The 21251-nt window shown below is 38.5% G+C and overlaps 1 protein-coding gene across 13 annotated transcripts in view; it reads left to right on the top strand.

Annotated features, from left to right (window-relative positions):
• fryl (furry homolog, like) overlaps positions 1 to 21251 on the top strand; it is a 109253-nt gene that overhangs the window by 36891 nt on the left and 51111 nt on the right. For all 13 annotated transcript variants that reach the window (XM_038300126.1, XM_038300125.1, XM_038300120.1 and 10 more), the window contains 10 exons: positions 11310 to 11521; positions 11719 to 11772; positions 16711 to 16850; positions 16983 to 17079; positions 17743 to 17822; positions 17917 to 17997; positions 18123 to 18291; positions 19553 to 19645; positions 19725 to 19823; positions 19920 to 20021. In XM_038300126.1, coding sequence (XP_038156054.1) covers positions 11402 to 11521; positions 11719 to 11772; positions 16711 to 16850; positions 16983 to 17079; positions 17743 to 17822; positions 17917 to 17997; positions 18123 to 18291; positions 19553 to 19645; positions 19725 to 19823; positions 19920 to 20021 — 1035 coding nt within the window. In that variant the 5' untranslated portion in view covers positions 11310 to 11401. Of the gene's footprint in view, positions 1 to 11309; positions 11522 to 11718; positions 11773 to 16710; positions 16851 to 16982; positions 17080 to 17742; positions 17823 to 17916; positions 17998 to 18122; positions 18292 to 19552; positions 19646 to 19724; positions 19824 to 19919; positions 20022 to 21251 lie in introns of those variants that run through there.

Raw genomic sequence — 21251 nt, 5'->3', positions numbered from 1 at the left:
TTAGAGCAGTAGTTATACCAACATTGTAAAAAAAACAAAAACATTTTGCATTTAAATTAAAAATTTTGTCTGTCAATAATCTCTATCCAGCACTCCACAAGTGGAAAAGTTTTAGTTTCACTTGGTTTAATATGTCAAAGTCTTCCTTAAAGAACCGTGTGCAGTCTGATTATTAATTGAAAAAATAATTGACAGTTTATTCGTTTTGCAAAATAAAATATTATTCTTTGCAGCACTACTTTGCAAGTCATCAATTGTTGAAGATTTACACTTTTATTTATTTGAAATACACATTATAAGCACCCACCCTGTCAATAGAGTCCATCTCTGTGTAATCCAGCATTGAATTATATGTTTAATACCAAATCGTCTGCGATAAACAAAGAAGACCCAGGCTTCAGAGGTTTTTGACAGCTGTCATGTCTGACACATTGATCTGCATCCTTAAAATAGCTCTGAGAAAATCTCTTCACACTTGCACCTAAGAGAAGCTGTTGCTCTGCTGGTTTGATTGAGCTGAATAACAACAAAGAGTCTTACTTAAAAAAAAAAAAAAAAAAAAAACAGTTTCTATCAGAGCAGTCTATAATGCTTTTAAAATATAAACAAACATGTGAATTAAGGGAAGAGATTGGGTCTCCTTTCTGAGGATTGTCATCAGATTTAAAGGATTGCCAAATATCTAAAATAAATGATTATTTAATAACTACCTCTATTGATCTACTGTAAAAGTACAGCAGCATTATGTTGAGTGAATAATCTTTAGCTGCTGGTATAGACCCATGCAGGGAGGCACATTTTTCAAATAAACTCACTGTTGCTATTGCGCAAACATTTGATTTTGCAACCCTGACAACATCAGGCCATGTGGCAAGCATTCCAGGATCTCCGCCTGAAGGTAGTAAATAGTTCAGGAAAATCATAAAAGTAATTAATTGGTGTTAAAATCCATGAACTGCTTGCTTTTTAACCTTTATGTTAACAGGACAAGTGATTTTTATTCTCTCTGCCCGTAATTAAAGCTGGGACTGGGATTAAAGGAGGACTATAGCTTGTTTGAAGTGGATGTAATAAACCGATTTTTAATAAGTAGGTTTTTGATGTATACAGTAAGGTAGCGTACCTTAGGCGAGATAAACTCAATTTGTCAAATGTTTTTTTTTTTTTTTTTTTTTTTTTTTAAGATATCCTTTATTTTAGAGTATTGAAAGTGCAGAGCAAGCCAGTAATAACTTGCCGGGAACTGTGCATGTTGCTACATAATTGCAGAATTGGCACAGGCGCACCATATAAACATTGGCAGTAATTCTTTTGTCTCTAAAAATTGGATGCACTCTTGGCCCTACATTCCAACAGTTTGTATGTGTGTGTGTGCGTGTGGTTGGGCCGTTATTTCTTGTTGTCCTGCCAGGGGAATTGAGCAGGCGTTTGGGAGGGCTTGTTTCAACTGTGACAAGGTGGAGTCGCTGCTGTAATAGTTGTGTAACTATATGTGGAGCTAATTTTCCAGGGAAACTCTTGCAGAAACTAGTTGGTGGACCTCATACATCGGAAGGTGTTGAGGATTTTAATATACAGCATTTGGAAGAAGGATTTTAGTTGTCGTAATCACAGGGGGCAGGGGTTGACGTTAAGAATTTTTCCCTTTTGGGCAAGTGGCTTTCACATTTCATTTGCCCAGAAACAATTTTTACTTGCCCAGTATAATGTTTGATAAATATAGTTCTTTATATTCATTTTTGTATATATATCAATGAAACATGTTTGTTTTTTAAATGTTTTTTTGTAATTCAGTAAGTTTCCAGGTTCCTGGTGTGTATATGCATGCGTCAGATAATGAACTCAAGCCTACATTACCGTGTTAACATGCTTTTCATCCTTCATGCACATTCTTTTCAAACTAAACTTTGCTTTAAACTGTTGTGTGCTTGGAAAAATATAAATTGTAATGTTAAAAATCTAAAAAAAAACTTGACAGGTTAAAAACTTACACTACTCACCAATTTAACATGTTTAGCTCTATAACATTTAAATGCACCACTCCAATGTCTAAGAGAAAAAAATTTAATGAACATTTTTTTATGTAAAACCACTGTACAGAAGACTGCCATATGATAGAAATATTTACACTGTGCGCATACAATTATCATTATTTTTCTAATCCCTGACTGATCATTTTTAATCTAGCGTGTATTATAGTATAGATTAAATTCATCATCCAGCTGCTGCTCTGCAGAATTCTCTCCCCAAGAGCTGAATCACTAGCCTGATGTAGTCCTACTCAATTCTAGTCAGAATATGAGTCTGATACTGCTCCATAGAGCTGTGATTATGGGGCGTGTTTTGAACGAACCAGGAAAAAAAATGCCTCTGCACTCAATTGGATAGACCTACAACCAATAAGCGCAACGGAGTGCGTGACGTATGTTAAGCAACGCATAGTTGTTGTCAACAAAAATCAAAGCATGCAGTTGCACGCCTAGAATAAGAAGATGAACCTTGATCGCATTTCTCTGTTCCTCTTTTAAAATTAATTTGCTGTCGATATCTTTTAGAACAGACCTAATAGCAGAATCTACACACCTCAACTCTCCAGCGGCAGCCATTGTTGTTTTCACCCAAGTGCGCTTTGGTCACATGGTTGATTACGTTACTGTTCATCATCTGTCCATCATCGTATAAAGCCCGCCCTGACAATTTGGTTGGCCCGCCAGATATTGTGCGAGCATACTTGCGCTACTATTGAGCAATGCCAGACCGAACTTCCCGACCTCAAACATTGTGGGCGGGACTAAGTTCGGAATGGCACCCAGGCTACTGAATCACGCCATCTAGCGGAAAATCACGCGAGAATGTGTACAAAACAACAAAAATGGCGCCGGCAACGCTTGTGGGTCGTTTTCAGCAAATGTTGAGGATTTTAAAGTAATTTTGAGTGATTTTTTTTTTTTTTTTTTGGGCGATCATTGCATTTGCCTGCCGGGCAAGTGCAATGAAATCTGTACTCTCCCGCCAAAAAACTACTTGCCCCGGGCGATCGGGCAATGGTTAACATTGAGCCCTGGGGGGTTTTAATATTGTCTTTGTTTTGTCTACATGGCTTTATAACTCCTTTCTCAGTGAAAGTGCATTTATTTCTGGTAATGTTCAGATCGTCGGGCCAAGTTTAGTCTCTAATTGCCATCTCAATCTGCTGGATATGAATGATGAGTTTATGATGGATCTATAAAGGATCAAATAGAATTTGGTGACTTTTTGAAATGATAACATCCTTAAAGGCTTTTATAACCGTGTAATTTTCATGTTGGATTTGAAATGTATAATACTACCCTGGGGACATTTAATAGCTTATCTAGCTACATTATATTAGTTTTATTATTAGGCAGTTCTGATTTATATCGTCCCATCAACCCATTCACAAATTTTTCTTTTACTGTTAATTAGATAAAATTAGCTGTTTTTTAGTTGTCTAAAGAGAGACGGAAGGTTTTAACAGATAATAGGAATGTATAATGTTTGAAAGTAAGGTTACTCTGCTTTATGCCTTTGATGTTATAACTTTTTCTTTGTTATGAAACATGCTGGATGTAGAAAGATTGGAGACAAAGCTTCATTATGGTTGACCGATTTGACCAATCTATCAAATATCAACAATAGATTCAGGGATTTTATTTATTTATTTTTTGGAACCCACAGTCTAAGAAGCAGCTCACGACAAAAAGAAAAAAACAAATAAAACCCTAATGCTGTTTTTAATGATACACACAAACTGCTTTCAGCTGCAGCGTTTTCCCCCCAGTGCCACCGTGCAGCAATTCAATTCATCAGAAAGAAAGAACTGATCCAAAACAGAGACTAGCTGGGTTGTGACAATTGATTCATGTTAGCAGGGTAGGAAATAAAACAATTGTGTTAAAGTAACTAAATATGATTAAGTCAATGCTAAAAGCAGTTGCATTATTTTTTTCAGCTTGGATCTGATTTCTTTGAAGCTCATACGCTCCTACTAGTGGGTCCGCTGACAATATAAAACAGTTCTGTTCTTTACTTTTAAGATCAGCTGATCAGACTTCATCTTGGAAATAATCTAGAATGTTGTGAGAATGTCTAAACAGCTTGATCAGAATCTGTGGTGCGTGATTAGACCATTTTATTTAGTATTTTTATTTAATGTTTGCATCGTCTTTCCTCCTCTTCACCTTCTAATGAAATGTTTTATTCTGCAGTGTCACCCAATACAGGAATAAATAAGCCTAAAAAAGGATCCTGCAGTCCACAACAGGACTGCCCATGATGGTCAAACCTAATGTATGATAAGAAATACATACCATATATATATATATATCACTTTTCAAATTCATTTGTTTCTTTATTAGATTACAGATAAAACCAATATTTAACAGAGACTGCTCTGAGGAACTTCCTCTGGGCTTAATATAAATAGTTATGGAAAATCTTGAAATTAATGTAAAATATGTTTTTTGATAAGAAACTGGAAATCTGCTTCATGTTAAAGCTCTGTGGACCAAAACATTTGCGACAAAACAGAAATTAGAACATTTTTATTCATTCATTTTTAATCTGCAAACAATTTCTGACATTCACCATTCAGTCCAAGGTGTGTTTTGGTCGCGATGTAAAAAAAAAAAAAAAAATCCTGTGAATTTTCAAATTTTTTTTTTATCATTATTTTTCAATAATTTGTTCACTGTGGGTTGTGTTTAGTGAGATAGTTCATAGCTTGGCATGCTACAAATGACTGGCATGTCCCAGGGAAGGAACAAAGAAGGGTTGACGGGGACTACAGGCACCAGGCCCAGAACAAGTTTGTTTTTCCTCTCCTTGCTGTTGACTAGAAAAGTACAGTGTAGGGTTGCTCACATGTGAAGCAGTCAACAACCTAGTTTGCCTGTGGTGGAAGAAAAAGGAAAGGATGGAAGGGTTAGAAAACACCCCAGTGATTGGATATCAGTAGCAGCCTATATGACATCATTGGGCTGTTAGTGAGCACAGTAAACAAAGAGGGAAATGCTTGAAAGGCCCTCTGTGCTGCTAGACGCCATGATGACAACACAGCCGACACTTCTACCAACCCCTCCGCCTTAAACGTTTCATTTACTCTGAAGCTGATATGTTTTATTAAGTTAAAATGTTTTATGTTAGCTTTGCAGATGCAATGTTCAGCATATCAGAAGTAGATTAGAGAAGTTAAAGGTATGGGATCTCTGCATGTTTCTACATGTTAAGCTTGTTGATCACACAGTGCAATGGCTTTCTCGTTAGTTTTTTAGATCAGGTACATTTTTTTTCTTGGGCTTATTGCTTGGTTTTCCCTTCATGTAAATCCACTGTCTCAAAAGCTTCTGTCTGCGGTGTGTTTGTTTTTATAAACTAAGCAAACAGAAAGCATAGCTATTTTCTGCTTGAATGGTGTGAACAGGGGTTCTGTGGAGTCTGGGAAAGTCTGGAGCTTGATCTGATAATTTTCCAAGTCTGTCTTCAGACTGATTTATATTTAGATAATGGCCTTCTCTGTTTGCCACATTAACCATTTTTGGCTTTTAGATTATTTTAATCTATATAAAAAAGTTTTTTTGACCTATCTTTGTTTTTAATATTGGGTTCTTAATCCAACTTTCTTTGTGTGTTTGGCTTAAATTCCACAAAAAGCATTGATTTTTAGAATAACATTTTTAAAATCAATATGTGAAAATATTACAAACTGTTCAAAAGGATCTGTATTTTTGTAATTTTTTGTAATTTTTACTGATCCAAGTTTGTCTAGATGCCTGAAACAATCCTTGACTATGCTGCTGAAATACAAGCCATCTTTCAAAATCTGCTGTTTTATTATTTGCTTTTTTTTTTTTTTTATATATCTAATGTGATTCAAAACTAAAATATCTGGAAGTTTTAGCTGGAAATAAGTGGAATTTAAAATGTTTTTTTTTTTTTTTTTGTCAGAACGTATAGCATACATTTTTGGAAGATGGGAAAATTTATGATAAAACAATTCCTTATTTCCGCATAGTGTGGAAATGTAGAGATATTATCATCAGCAAGAAAACGAAGAGCTTTACCATAAAGCAGAAAATAATGTAGTTCTAAAAAATGGCATATTCAAACTATCTGAAAAGTGAAACTCAGTTGGCTAATGTAAAGACTAACAAAAATGCATGTTGTGTATAAAAAAAAACGGCACAAAACTTTTAATACCTGGCAGGTAAATAACTTCTCACCAGATCTGTCTCTTCAAATAACCTTACAGTCCCACTGAGAAAAAGCTCATTTGGTCAGTCAGCCTTCTCAGTGCGAGCAGCTCAGTCCTGGAACACCATTCCAACTCATATACGCAATGCAGACACATACAGAACTTTCAAAAACATGTTAAAAGCATGGTTACAGGAGAATCAAACCTGTAATCATAATCAATAACTTCTGTCTGCCTGTCTGATGCACTTTTATCAATGCTTTTTAAATCTTATATTTTTAATAACGTCTTTGTTTTTTACAGATCAATGTCCAACTTTTATGTAGATTACTAACTATGTATTTTATTGTTTGCACTAATTTTTAATGTTGTTGTTTTTATTATGTTGGCATTTTAAACCTTGCCCAGGGACTACAGTTGAAAATTAGCTACTTAGCTAACACTGGCTCATTTACAGAAATGTTTATTAATGTGCACTGTCCCTGTTCAAATAAACACATAAATAAATAAAATAAATAAACTTGTTGAGCTTGTTCAGAGCAGTGATAGTTAAAATCTAAGAGCTGATGGAAAGAAGGATCTATGACGACGCTCCCTTGTCCACCTAGAGTGCAGTGGTGTGTCGCTGAAGCAGCTCTCTAGTATTGCAACAGCTTCATGCATTGAGAGGGAGTCATTGTCCAGCAGGGATGCAAGTTTTACCAAAGATCGTACATCACCCGCCAGCTGCACCGTGTCCAGGGCACATCCTAGTACAGCGTCGCCCTTCCTGATGAGCTCATTTAAGCCTCCTTCTTTCAGCTGTAGATAAGCATAGAAGACAGATGGTTAATACTACCACAGAGATAATGAAGGTCTAAAGGAGTGTCTCCTGCATTCTAATACCCCTTTCCCTCTCGCTAAAAAATCTATTTAAAACCGGGGAAGTGGGAACAGCTTACTGATCCGTGTCGATCAGGGTCAAACTGGTCCTTGAAACAGTCTTGAACAGCTTGGGTCTGATTGGCATACAGTGCCGACATCAGACCCGGGTCGACCCGCTCATTTTCAAGATACGGATGTCAACACATTGCACCAGTCATGTATGATCTAACAAGTCAAAACAACTCTATGTGCATTCGATAAAAATGGCCGGGCACTGGTTAATGGGATTCAGAGGGGCAAAAGAATAAAACGATAAAGACCAGTGACTACAGCCTGGCTCCCTTTCATCCTGCTCTCTATTGTTTGCTTTCTTGATTTCTGTTGCATTGATGAAATCCTCAATGCTAACCTGGTGTGATGGCATCACCAGACACGAAGCAGTGGGGCGACAGAGGCCAGCACAGCCAGCAGGCGTTCAGGCCCGGCTTTTTTGTGGCCAGTGGGTAGGTAGCCAAATGCGGAATGTTAGCGGGTCGACCGTTGTTTGAAAGAACCTGGATTAACCCGCTAATTTCAGTGGGAAGAGGTTTAAAAGATCACAATCTCCTCAGCAGGCAGACTTAAGGACATCAGTGTTGTTACACCAGACCAGTTTATTGTTCAGGTGACCACCTAGGTGCTTTTAAAGGTATTGTGGAGGTTTTTAACAGTTGCTGTTCTCATAGCTAATACACGTTTACTGTGCCCGAACATCCGCCCTAACCCCTAAATCCATCAATCACTACATAAAGCAGGTACTATATAGTGGACTTAATAGCAAACTCATTTCGCTGACCGTGCAGACAGATGATCACTGGTTTTCGCGCCATTGGTCACATATCTCCTCCTCCACCGTGCGGTGCCTGCGCCATCTTTGTTATTAGCCTCTGACAGTGGGCCGCTGAGACAGCAAATCACTTTTTCTCTTACGATCCTCTGCCATTTTCAAAGAACCCCGGTGAGAAAGGTGACCTTCAGTGACTGTCTGAAATTGTAGCTCCCCACCAATTTATGACTAAAAGTGCGCGTGGGCAAAAAAAAAAAGCTAACGGGACGAGCACGTAGGACGGCCTTACGTAACATATCACCAGCATGTCTCTTCAAGTTGTCCTATTCTTTGATGAGGTCCAATATTGCTGAGTCATCTAGGAATCTCAAGGTGGCGACTTGAGGATCTGATTGAGAACGCTACAGGGTAGGGGCAGTGCCTGGACAGCTCCCTGCAGGGCCCCTGTACTGCAGACCAGCCTGTCTGAGATGCAGGCCTCTGTCCTTGCATACTGTGGGCAGATAGCAAGGTAGTTAAGCATCCCCTGGGACAGATGGGGGCCAAGTCCTAAACACTTTCCCTTTTGGTTCAGAAATCCAGTTAGATTCCATTAGAAGCAGTGGAGAGGTCAAAGAACTTGATCCTCACAGGATAATAAGTAGATATGGTGAACAATGGGAAGCGATTGTAGTAACCAGATCTTTATACTGTTGGCATCATTTTTGTTGGCTAATGAACAATTCGGTATACTTTCTTCTTCTTTGTTCAGTTTAAAACACTGAAGTGTTTCTATAGTAATCAGGAAGACGGAGAAAAAGGCATTTCCCGGGAGGGAAAGAGGTAATGGGTCACTTTACTATTGGCTGTCTGCTTGGCAGGAGTTGGGCCATTGAAAACCAGACTGGAAGTTGTGCCGTATTCAAGCAGAAATTCTCAAGAACACCACAATGTGCCAGTTGAATAGAAGGAAATGTTGCTGTCTGACCCTATAGCTAGAGCCGTTGATTTGTTTGGTCATAGTTGGAGTGTATAAGAAAGGAAAAATAAGATAGGATTTTGGGGGAATGACTGGCCTTAAAATGTTTCACTGTAAAAGTACCAATAACTTTTATTTTTTTCCTTTTCTTTAGTCAGATATGTGAACGGAGTGAGATCCACACATATGACCTACATATTTTAATCAACTTAGACTTACCAATGCTAGTTTGAGTCAATTCAGATTTTTCTTTAAAAATACTAATTAGGAATATGTAGAATATATTTTCAAAAGGCAGGTGCAGACTGTTTCCATATCCAGTATATTTCGTTATAGATAGTTAAAAGTTTATAAAGTTCATACATACCAACTTTGTAGTAAAACATTTAACATTTTTCTCATCCTGAACAAATGGCTGCTCACACCTCTAGTTCCTCTCTGACCATATGTGTTGGAATGTAAAATGCTCACAAGTAACATTGATGGAACTACTTGATCATCAAAATGAAATTGACTTTACGGACTTTAAGTATAAATCTACCAACCAGGATTTATTGGGAGTGGTAACTTAGTGGTTACAGAGCAGAGCAGGCTGTTTGCTGTCTGGAATAACGTCCCCAGTTTAAACACCAACTGCTATTCCATGTCTCTGAGTAAGATCCTTCATCCCAGATTGCTCTCCAGACACTTCAAGCTGCTCATTGATTTAAATGTAGACGACAAATTTAATGTAATGGACAGTAGCTGTGCCAAATAAAGGTAGTATTGTTTTGAGCTGTAATTGACAGCAAAGCTAGTCCTCACTTATGTTTTTGGCTACATGATACCAGATTTACGAGGTCATTTCATTGACTGTCATCAAGTTGGAAAGGAGTCGATCGTTGTGCTGATCTTTTAAGAATATAAAAAGGAGTCGGCCACATAGGTTTCCCAGACAGCTCAAGGCACCCAAACTGAAACTCCAAACATTTACATGTAATATTTGAATACGAAGAACAAATAATGTGAACAGTATGCAAAGGCGTTGACTCCACCTTCATTTGTTTCAGGAAGCTAATCAAAGTACTGCTATTGAAGCATTTCTTTTCCCTTTTTTACCCAGGATAATTTAGCTTAGCACTTCTATGTATTTAACTAGTTTCTGACCAAAATATTTAGACTTTTTGTCAAACCGAAAAAGAGATGTGTTTCTAAAGAGTATTTCTAAAATATGACCATTTGAACCGTATCAGAGCTTTTTATTTTGCATTTAAGAAAACTAAAGGGTAAATTTGGAGAAGTGTTATTAAAAAAAAAAAGAGAAAAATACTAATAATCAAAGAAGCAAACTGTTCTAAGCAGAAGTAATGATGTAATGCAAAGGAAAGATTGGAAACCAACATCCTTTTTTTTTTTTTAAGTAATCATATATCAGCAGAAGTACGATGACCTAAGCTTTGAAACAGCTCATCAAGCTAAAATAAACTTCTTGGCCAGACAACATCTTTCCTTCTCCACCCCCCATAAATGACCTATAGGCTCTACAAAGCAGCTTAAAAACAAAAAAACCTTTGTGACTCAATGTTGCTGTGAAATAACAGCTTTTCTGAATCATTATGATGATTTAGTCGTACCTTTTTGGGACATTAAGGTTTATTACATTAGCATCCATGCTTTAGTTTGTAGCCTTTAGAATCTATATTTTCTGTGATGGTTGCCACCTGTCTGTTGTCAGCTGGTCATAAATACTTTATTCATGTTTTTTTCTTGTTTGTTAATTATCTTCTGTTGGTGGTAAATTGACTGATCTTTTGGTGGCTGTAGGTCTTATTTTTTATCAGACAAAAGAAGGTTTTTAAATCTTTTATCAAAATATTATAAGAAATTTGGAAAGCTAAGTTATGAAATATATCCTTAAAATGGTTCCTATTTTTATTAAAGCCTGTGTTGGCAGTAAGTTACAATGTAGATTTAATGGTAATTGTTTTGATTGTTTCTCAGATCATTTCAGTTATTTAAAATTTACAAAATTATGCCATTTTTGTTACTTTTAAAGTGTCTCATTGGTTTTTATTATATTTGGCTCGTTTAGAAGCACTCAGAGGTGTTCCAGTCTGAACCAAACTTTCATTTTTTGGAAAAAACATTTGAAATTCTTGATCTCGAGTCAGATGGGTTTTGTTTTTAGGTTTACTGAACAGGACCCTTCACACAAACTTTGTTTTAATTGAACAATGTAATTTGGACAAAAGGTTAATATAAGGACAACTTAAATCAAACTGTGAATGTCTAAACTTATCTTTTAAGTCAAAACAAAAAAGAAAATCATGTATGCATTTCTAAGACTAATGGAATTTTTGTTTCATTAGTTTCATGGTGCAAAAATAAAAAAAGTTAAATTGGTGTTTTTTTTTTTTTGCTCCTTGGATACCTACCCCCTTAAACTCTGACCTTCTCTGGCTTCCCTGCAGCTTCTACACCTGTCAGCAGCAGCAGCGTGCTTAGACACCGTGCCCCTTCCTCTGTGACTCCCCTCTCGTGGGAGAAACACAGCATCGCCGCCATGTCGAGCATCACCATCGACCCCGAGCTCAAGCCAGGGGAGTTTGTCATCAAGAGTCTGTTCGCTGAGTTTGCAGTGCTCGCCGAGAAGAAGATCGAGATGGTGATGGCCGAGCCGCTGGTGAGCTCCCAAAGACATCAGTTATATATGTGCCTGATGCACTAGATTATAAAAAGAAGCATCCTTTACCATGCTGACAACAGAGGCTTATGTTATTCTTTTTTGTTGATGGATTTGCTGTAAAAAATTAGAGTACTTTTCAAAGCCACATAAGTAACATGCTTGTTTTTTTGTTTTTTTCTTTGTGTTTTTTACAGGAGAAACCACTGTCCCGATCTCTACAGAGGGGGGAAGATGCACAATTTGATCAGGTCAGTGTAGCTGTGAATTTTGTCTTAACTTAATTAACCAAAGTACTTAACACAACAAACTCTCCTTGAGGAACTACTTAGTTGTTTCAGCGTATACTTTCCAGAAAATGAAGTTTGGTCTATTAGTCCAACTCACTGCTACAGGTCTCTAACCTGCCTCTCTGAAATCTAGTTAATTTTAATTAGTAATTAAACAATGAGAATTCATTATTTTTATGTATTTAATAGATAGAATATTGATAGAAAACCTCCAATCTGACTAGAGCTGGAACATTCCCACCACCGTGCTTCATTGTAGGTATGGGGCTGGCCTGGTTCCTTATAAATATATACCCCATTTACACTACCCTTGAAATACAGTGCCGAGACCGGTCCGAGCTCAGTAACTGAGATAACTTATCGTGTGTAAATGGAAAGCAAACTGAACTGAACTGATAGACACAACCGAACCGAGTTAACTGCAGACCAGTTCCAGAGCAGTTGTTTTTAGGGGTGTAAATAAGAATCGTTTTGTATCGATCCAACAGCCAATGATCCGATGCATCGACACACCCGTGTATCGATTCATGTTTTTTTTTTTTTTTTTTCTTCCTCCAGTCTATTTTTATCCATTTGCTCCTGAACATAATTCTGACTTCCATGCTGCGGTGCCGCTAAACCTATTTTACCCTCCAACCTCGCCTCCTTTAGCCACTACGCTCTTTCCACTTGCATACACACACACACTCACGTAAACAGTAGGCACGACAGACATGGCGGATTCTGGAGTATCGAAAATAATCAAATCGTTGGGTCAAGAAATTAATACTGAATTGAATCACCATATTGGTTTGATTTACACCCCTAGTTGTTTTGAGGTGTTAGATCAAACACAACTGGCGCGATGCTGTGACGTATGTTCGTTGCGCTCAATGGTATCATGTAAATTAGTGGGGCTACGTATGTCCCACTGTATACCAATCAGAGCTGAGCCGTTTGAGGACGATTTTAACCTGGGTCGCTTCAAAGTCGGGTCAGTGAGCCATTCCCACTGCCAATAAAAGCTGATTGTTTACAGGTTTCAACAGGTTTTTTTCGTCCAGTAGGAAAGGGGTTTGTCCACAACAAAGTGCTCAAGCTGCTGCCATGTTTCCATCCAAATAATGTGGATTTTTGGCAAACTTTTAAAATGCAAATTAGTTTACTTTGATTGGAGCGAATTACCAGGCAATGGAAAAGCATAATGCCGTCATAATAGTAGAGGTAGCAAACTAGCATGGATCATTAACAGACTGAGGTTTATAATGACTGTGAGTCCATCAGGCAATCTAAACTTACTTTGTCATGTTGGTGTTAGCCATGGTACATGCCATCCAGAGACGTCCGGAGAAAAGTACGATTCTATTGCTTGCATTGAGGAGTGGAAACAGTTGATCAGTCAGTGAGGTAAACATTAACTATGTCAGGACCTAACCAAAAAATCTTTTCATTCCCTTTTGAGACCTTTAACAAAAAAAAAGAGGTCAAAAACTACCTCAACTGAGCAAAACAACTGTTTTGCCAAATTTATTAAGTTGATTCAAATTTTGCTGTTTCCATCAAGCGCTTCTAACGGGATAATTCAAAATGTGATTCTGTAAACGTTGATGGAAACACATCTTTTCTCTATCCTGACAAGAGAAGTTGTTTTCTCGTGGTCTGAGAATCCTTCAGGTTTCTTTTGGCTACCATGTTTCTTATTATGAAGGGATGGCCAGGTTGGTCCACTGCTGCACACATAGTTGTCCTTTATGGAGGTTCTGCTCTCTCTGTAGAGACACTCTGACCGAGTTACAATGGGGTGTTTACTCTCCTTAGCTGTTTAAGTCCCTTCTTCACCAGTGGCTCAGTTTAGAAGGCCAACCAGCTCTAGGAAGGAACCTGGTGGTTCCAAGCTTTAATGATGAAGGCCACTGTGCTCATTGGGACCTTCAAAGCAGCAGACATTTTTCTGTATCCTTCCCAGTTTTGGGACTGAAAACAATCGTGTCTAAAAGGTCTACTGTTAAACCATCTGACCTTATGCTTAGTGTTTGCTCTCTGACATCCAGTGTGAACTATGGGGCCTTATATAAACAGGTGTGTGCCTTTATCTTATCATGTCCAGTCAATGGAATGAACTAAAGCTGGTCCTCAAGGACGATCAGAGGAAGCTGATATGAACCTCAGCTCACTTTGGAACCTCCTAGTAAAGGCTGTGTATACCCACATAAATGGTTCTTCTTAGTTTTCTAGATGCAATAAATATGAAAAATTCTCCCTGATGATTTTATTCATAACTTGTGTCAAATCAGAGAAAGAAACTTGTAAAAACCTCTACTTACTGTTCAAAACCCCTCCCATTAAAGTTGGTCCCATAATGACTGTCATAAAGAACTGCCAGATAATAAATGTCATTTTCCTTCCTCAACAACTGCTCCCTCACCTCTGTATGTGTATGCAGTAGTTTGGTCTCCGATCAATCCCCCCCCACTCAATGGGCTGTCTGTGCCTCATCTGCAGCTGCTGCAGATCTCTGTACAATAGGCTGGGCCGCCGCTGAATGCTTTGTTCAGCAAAACACAAAGCCAGCGAGGATATGGTATAGATCCAGCTGTCCCCATTGTGAGAGAGTGAGAGAGAGAGAGACGGGGCATATAGAGCGCCAAAGTGAGGGTTTAGAATCGCTGTGTCATCCTCAGCAGTAAATCTGCACGGGGTGCTGGAGTGTATTTGGCCGGCACCATAAGGGCAGAGCGAGGAATTGCATAACTCTTCTGCCGATCATTCATCACTAACTGCTCTCTCTGCACTGTAAACTCACCCAAAATATGCCTCAACACTGTAACCACCCTGACCGCTCTCTCTCTGGAATTATACTTTGGCTAAAAAGATGTTTTACATGTCGATCAAAGTAATGGCACCCAGTTTTTACATCTTCTCAACATGCAACTGCAAATGCGAGATGATGTCCACGGTACAGTAGTTTGAAAGATCAAAAAAATAAATAAAAACAAGCATAGAAACTAGACACTAGTCAAACTGGATTTTCAAACCGCTATTTTCTGGGATATCATTCAAAATGCTTTGCACACATGGGGACTAAAATATTGGACCATTCTTATTTATTGAACATCAGTTTGAATGTTTTGCCACAGGCTTATGATCATTGCTCTACTGAAAGGCGAAAAGTCTTTAGCAGCTTCTTACGCCTGCTTTACCAGATTAACATCGTTTTTGAGTTTAGGGCGAAAACAATTAATAGGATTCATTGTGATTAATCGATTATTGAAATAATTATGAACTAATTTAGTAATCGGTTAATCGTTAACTGGAGATTAGAGACTCTAAAACATGCTTGTAGCTGACAGAAAAACCCACCTCGAGCAGTAATTATACCAAAATTTTAAAAACAATATGTAAAATATTTTGCATTTAATATAAGAAAAATAAAAATAAAACGTACTGTCTGTCTTTATTCTCTATCCAGAATTCCTAATGTGGAAACGTTTTAGTTTCACCTGGTTTAATTTCATGAAAAGTCTTATTTAAGGAAATTTTTCCTATCGGATTTTAAATCAATTAATTGAAAACCTAGTTAGTTGCAATGCTAATTAAGTCCCGAGAAATAAATCCCCTCAGCAATGGGCCACCACTACTGTGCCTTACTGTTGGGATCATGTATTAAGGTCGATTCATTGAGTTTAGCTTAATGCCACACAGAGATACTATTGTTATTGTCTTTCAAGCAGTGAAACCTTTGCAAGATTCTGCAACTAATCTTAACAGACATTAGGGGTGGAACGGTTCACAAAATCCACGGTTCGGTTCGATTCACGGTTTCTGGTCACGGTTTTCGGTTCGGTTCGATTCAGTATATGTTGATTCTTACACCGAAATCCCATAAAAATTTATGAAATTAATGAAAAAATCCCCCCAAAAATAATGGATTGTAATTATTTTGAAAGATCCGCGGAAACCCTGGATCATTTCCGTATGTTTTGCTGCTTTGAATTTAATCATCTGGCGCATGCTCTCTACCATCTGCAAGGGACTCAGAGCGGAGCGGACGGGAGCCACAGTGGGGGCTGTAGGGTTTGCTTTGAGCAGCAGGGTCTGGAGCGCAGCGGGCGGAGCGGGGGTTGCTGACGGAGTATGAGGGATTTCGGGGTTAGCATGACATGTTGGTCATATTGCTGTTAGCATAAACAAAACGTGTTTCACAATACTTGCACACTGTTGCACTTTTATCCACAACTTTCTTTCCTCCGTCATCGTAGTTCACTCTAAATGCAAAGAGGTCCCATACAGCAGAGCTATAAAGTGCTGCTGGCGCGTCTTCCAACTCCTGTTCTACTCGCCATACCCACACAATTCTCCAAAACAACTGATTTTTTTTCCCCTGCTACACCCGGCTAAGCTGCTTCGCTTCTTCTTCTTCTTGTTTAATACTGGTGGTTGGCTTTGGTCGCAGTACCGCCACCTTCTGCTCTGGAGTGTAAACCCTTCGCCTATGAGAAAAAGGAGCAGCGCATGAACCGAATGAAACACATGCGAATCGAACCGAGACAGTCGAACCGAACGGTTTGGACGGGTTTCATAAATCGTCCCATCCCTAACAGACATACTGGTTTTTCTTCCCCCTTGTGTATCTATCATTAATCTATTGTTGTTTCCTTATAAACATTCAGTAAACTCAATGCTCGGTTGAAGCATATTCGTAGTAGATTTTCTACATTTTTTCATTTTTCACTAAGAGTTCATATTGGCATCATTACCAGCGCACAAATCTTCTGTTTTGTGTTTAGTCTTTAAAGATCTCCATAAGCGTTTAAGGCAGTTATTGGATATTTCCCTGGTTACCAACATTTTCTGAAGTTTTACCTTAAACGAAAAGGTATCTGATTATTTTCCTTTTTTTTTTATGTTTTATGATTTTAGTTAATAAGCTCTATGAGCTCAATAGCAGAACACTGTTTACCCTCCCTCCTGCGCACACTATTCGACTGGTATCGGCGGCAGAGCGGCACTGAAGATGAGCCTTACGAGTACCGACCTCGAGCCAGTACAAAATCAAAAGGGTGAGATGAGCGTTTTTCTTTTTTTCGGTCATTGCCTTTTCTTTTTTTGCGCAAGAAAAATTATAATGTAAATTATTTGTCTACCTAAAAGTACTTTGCTTCAAACCTGAATATTATTTGGCTGTTTTGCAGAGATGAACAGCACCGGGACAAAGATTATCTTCTAGAACGACGGGACTTAGCCATAGATTTTATTTTTTGCTTAGTTTCAGTGGAAGTTCTCAAACAGGTGAGTGATTCACTGTTTTAGTTAAACAATATTTACTACTTATGAACAGTTTGGGCTGCAAACGACTAGAAAACCTGCATTAAATTATCTTATTAATGTGTTTTTGATCATTACTGATGCTAGAAAAAATCAACCCCCCTTAATACGACTAGGGGTTTTTGCTCTAAGTGTTATTTCACCTGTCATTAGTTACATAGAACCAGTTTTCTGTTTGCTCTGAGTCGACCATCCAGACATACATCTCACTGTGAAGAAATGCTGCTTCTTTGTTGCTACTGTGGTTGTTTGTTGAACTAGTTTACCAACACTTTACTGATCTGACACTTAGGTGATTTGTAAACCAAGATCTTTTTTTTTTATTTGGTGTCTTTATGCTTGGTAGCTCCGCATTGCCACAGTGACTTCTCCTGCATGGGAACACAGAGAATAAATGCAGTCGCTGGCGACATACCAGCTTCCAGCTGAGAGTGTTTCTAAAGTAGATTGTTGAAATCAAAGCTCCATTCTGAGGAGAAGGCCAGTCCTCCGAGACCCGAGCTGTGTTGTCCTTGGCTTTGCTAATGCAGGAGCGGGTGGGGTGGGGGTGAAAAGGGGTTGCCAAGAGAAAGAAGACGGACTATCAATGCTTCTAATGAGACTAATGATGCCATGTTTGCTCCTCAGATTCCTCTTCATCCAGTGCCGGATGTTTTAGTACATGAAGTTCTAAACCTGGCGTTCAAGCACTTTAAACACAAAGAGGGGTAAGTTACCATAATTCCTCACGGGATACCATAAAACCATAATAACAAACCCAAGATTTGAAGATGTGGATTTGTGTTTTCTTTTATGTTACAGATACAGCGGCCCCAACACTGGGAATGTGCACATCATTGCAGACTTGTATGCTGAGGTCATAGGAGTTCTCACACAGTCCAAGTGAGTATGCTGAAGTATAACCTTTAAGCATGTGCTCAGCCACATACAGTTTTTTCTTCTCTTAGTGAATCCTTTTTTATAGGGGGATTAGTGTGCGTAGATAAGTGTCTCTTGTGTTCTTTCAGGTTTCAGGCAGTGAGGAAAAAATTCATCACAGAACTGAAGGAGCTTCGGCAGAAAGAGCAGAGTCCATACGTAGTGCAGAGCATTATCAGTCTCATCATGGGCATGAAGTTCTTCCGGGTCAAAATGTATCCTGTGGAGGATTTTGAGGCTTCTTTTCAATTCATGCAGGTAAGATTTTAGATTTCTTCTGGATTAATTGTGGTGAATAAATCTCTTGACACAGTACTTCATGTTTTGTTATGCTCTTTATGCTACTCTTTTTTTTTTTTTTTTTAAAGCACAGCATTTTTTCTTTCTGAATTCTTTCTTAGAAGTTGCCAAGAATTATAAATGGACAAACTTTATTTTCTTTCTCTGGCTTTTTTTTCATTGCTAAATATTCCCTAATTGGTTAATCCAACATGTTGGGTGTTATTTCTAGCATATCTAGCATAGTTCAATGAGGCATGGGACCAAAATCACTCTGACCAGTGAGTTAACAAACTGTCAGAACCCCCTAAAGACCATTAACAAACCCGTACCCATTTTACTTTCTTGGCCAATCCAGTTGGAGGGATCAGAGCCACATTTGCCCCAAATTTTTTAAAATAAGTTCTGACCTGCTGGTACCAGTTTTAGCCAATTCCTACTATAAAGGACCTACTGATATCTTTCCTACATGCTAGATTATTTGAAGATGTAACCATCTTAGTGATTGATTTTAGTAAAATAGTCTTCAGTTGTATATTTAGGAGACCCCTACCTCTCTGCTAGACTTCACAGGGTTTCTAATATTTTCATGTCCCATGGGTGACAGAGGTGGACTCTTCATCGGGATAGCTGAGCCAATCAGGTGTAATATGTTCAGTTTCCTGTTTTCCATGATTAAAATCAATGTGTACCCTCACATCAGCCGTGATACGGTGCGGATGCAGTTATCTAAGCTGTGTGGATCACCAAATGGTTCCCGCCAGAAGCAGCAGCGGTCTCAGCACCAAGCTCCTGCGTTGCACACCTCAAACAGGATAAAATGTCTGGGTGAATTTAAGAATAAACAAAAGAATCCATCAAGTGAAACAAAAAGGCAAAACAAATGAAAAAGGGGCCATCAGACGATGAGAATGGACATCCATGTGCATCGATAACTGCCCAACAAACTACGTAAACCCACCTGAACTCCTTTTTTTCTCAAGCACCATTTCTGCAGCTTGACGGCCCAGTTCACTGAGGGAAATTCTGCAGCACACCCTTTTCTCAATTTCCTCTCCCACTATGATGAGTTGCAACCTGGGTTTCTCCTGTTTGTTTTGCATTTACTTTTAATGAAAAGCACAATACCTTTTGGGTTCAGGTTGAAAATCAGACCATTTCCTGCCTCATCGCCATCAATGAGTGCATTGTTTGATCAAACAAGGATGGTTTCAGTTTTCAGTTTTCCTTCTTTTTTTAGGAGTGTGCCCAGTATTTCCTTGAAGTCAAGGATAAAGACATAAAGCATGCTCTAGCTGGTCTTTTCGTTGAAATCCTCATTCCTGTCGCCGCTGTAAGTAATCCCCTAAACATTCGGCCAAACGTGATGTGGTTCTGTTGACACGAAAGTCGAATGTTTCACTCCTTGTCAGGCGGTGAAGAATGAAGTCAACGTGCCGTGCCTAAAAACGTTTGTGGAGATGCTTTACCAGACGACGTTTGACCTTAGCTCCAGAAAGAAGCACTCTTTGGTAATAAGGAGGAGCTCCACATGTTCCCTGTGAAATTTCAAGCCCTAATAAATAAGTCATTGTCTAATGTGGAGTGTGTTTTATTTTCCACCCCAGGCTCTTTATCCCTTGGTGACTTGCTTGCTCTGTGTGAGTCAGAAGCAGTTCTTCCTCAACAACTGGCACATCTTCCTCCAGAACTGCCTCTCACACCTGAAGGTACTGCCATCCACAAATTTACACCAAATTCATTTCACCATTAAAGATTAGTAGAGTTTTTAGAACTTGGTCTGAGTATATTCATTGTTTGAAGGTATAATAACACCAATAGGCTCTAATTCAGGCTCATATACTCAGCTTATTTAGCATGGGCTTCAATCATTGTAAATTGCTATATGGTGAAATGTTAGCAAACAGACGGTAAGTTATGATTTGCAGTGGTGTGCTCTGTGTTTTTGTCCGAATATCATAATGTTCTTTCCCTTTAATCATCAATAAAGCAGATCTGAAAAGAATAGCACTTGATATAAGAAAATAACAAGACACCCTTTAGTCAATTTAGCCAATTTGCAATATCAAAGCATGAATTGAAGCAATCGGTTGCCGATGGATGCTTGGTTCTTTTCATCATAAAGCTCCTCAAAGTCCGACGATCACATCTCAAGTGCTGTTTTACCTCAGGTCTTTTATTGACTCTTTGTAAACCAATTACAAACAGATCAAGCTGGTCCTCCTCTTGCTCCTGAACGTTGACCCCAGCGACTGATCGACCAGCTCTCTAACTGACTGACGGACTCAATGAGCCTCTCTTTCTCTAAACACTGATTACTTCTTGTGGTTGCCTCTGTGATCTGTTGAAATGCTGTTGTCGTTCATTCATCTGTGAGGGTAATTTGCAGTGAATTTGGGCGGTAAATCTAGCCTCTTGTTGCATTTAAAATCAGTGTCTTGGTTGAGTTCAATCTACAGAGTTGTCTTAAATGTTTGTGATGATTTTGGAAATAATTTTATCCACCTGTTGGATGATTTTAATTCTGTGGGTAATCTTCAAAGGCTGTATGGCTAACATGACTATTTCTGATTAATAACTATTCCATATCGATTGCAATGTGAAATAAAAGTAACTGCATGAATCTGACTTATTTAAAACCTCTTTTTTATCCAGAAAGGATGGTTCCCACAGGGTTAAAATAGGACACCTTGCATTTTGAGTGTTTTGGATATGGGTTGAAATCAAAAGCTAAGTTGGGCGTTGCTGGTTGTCGGTGCGCTAGAAGAGGCAGGAATCCTTCTAATTAATTTTATTGTCGTGTTTCATGTCCTTTTTTCTGTGAAAGCCACTCCTGTGTGTTTTGTTTCCTTCTCTGATTTCCAAACTGTTGCACACACCTTAGTTTTCTGTAGCATTGACACACTAATATATTCTCTCTACACTGACATGTTTACACA

Source organism: Cyprinodon tularosa, unplaced genomic scaffold (genome assembly GCF_016077235.1).
Source record: "Cyprinodon tularosa strain WSP-4 unplaced genomic scaffold, ASM1607723v1 ctg440, whole genome shotgun sequence".
Lineage (NCBI taxonomy): Eukaryota > Metazoa > Chordata > Actinopteri > Cyprinodontiformes > Cyprinodontidae > Cyprinodon > Cyprinodon tularosa.
The sequence above is the reverse complement of the archived record's forward strand: the minus strand, read 5'-3'. Positions and strand labels throughout refer to the sequence as shown.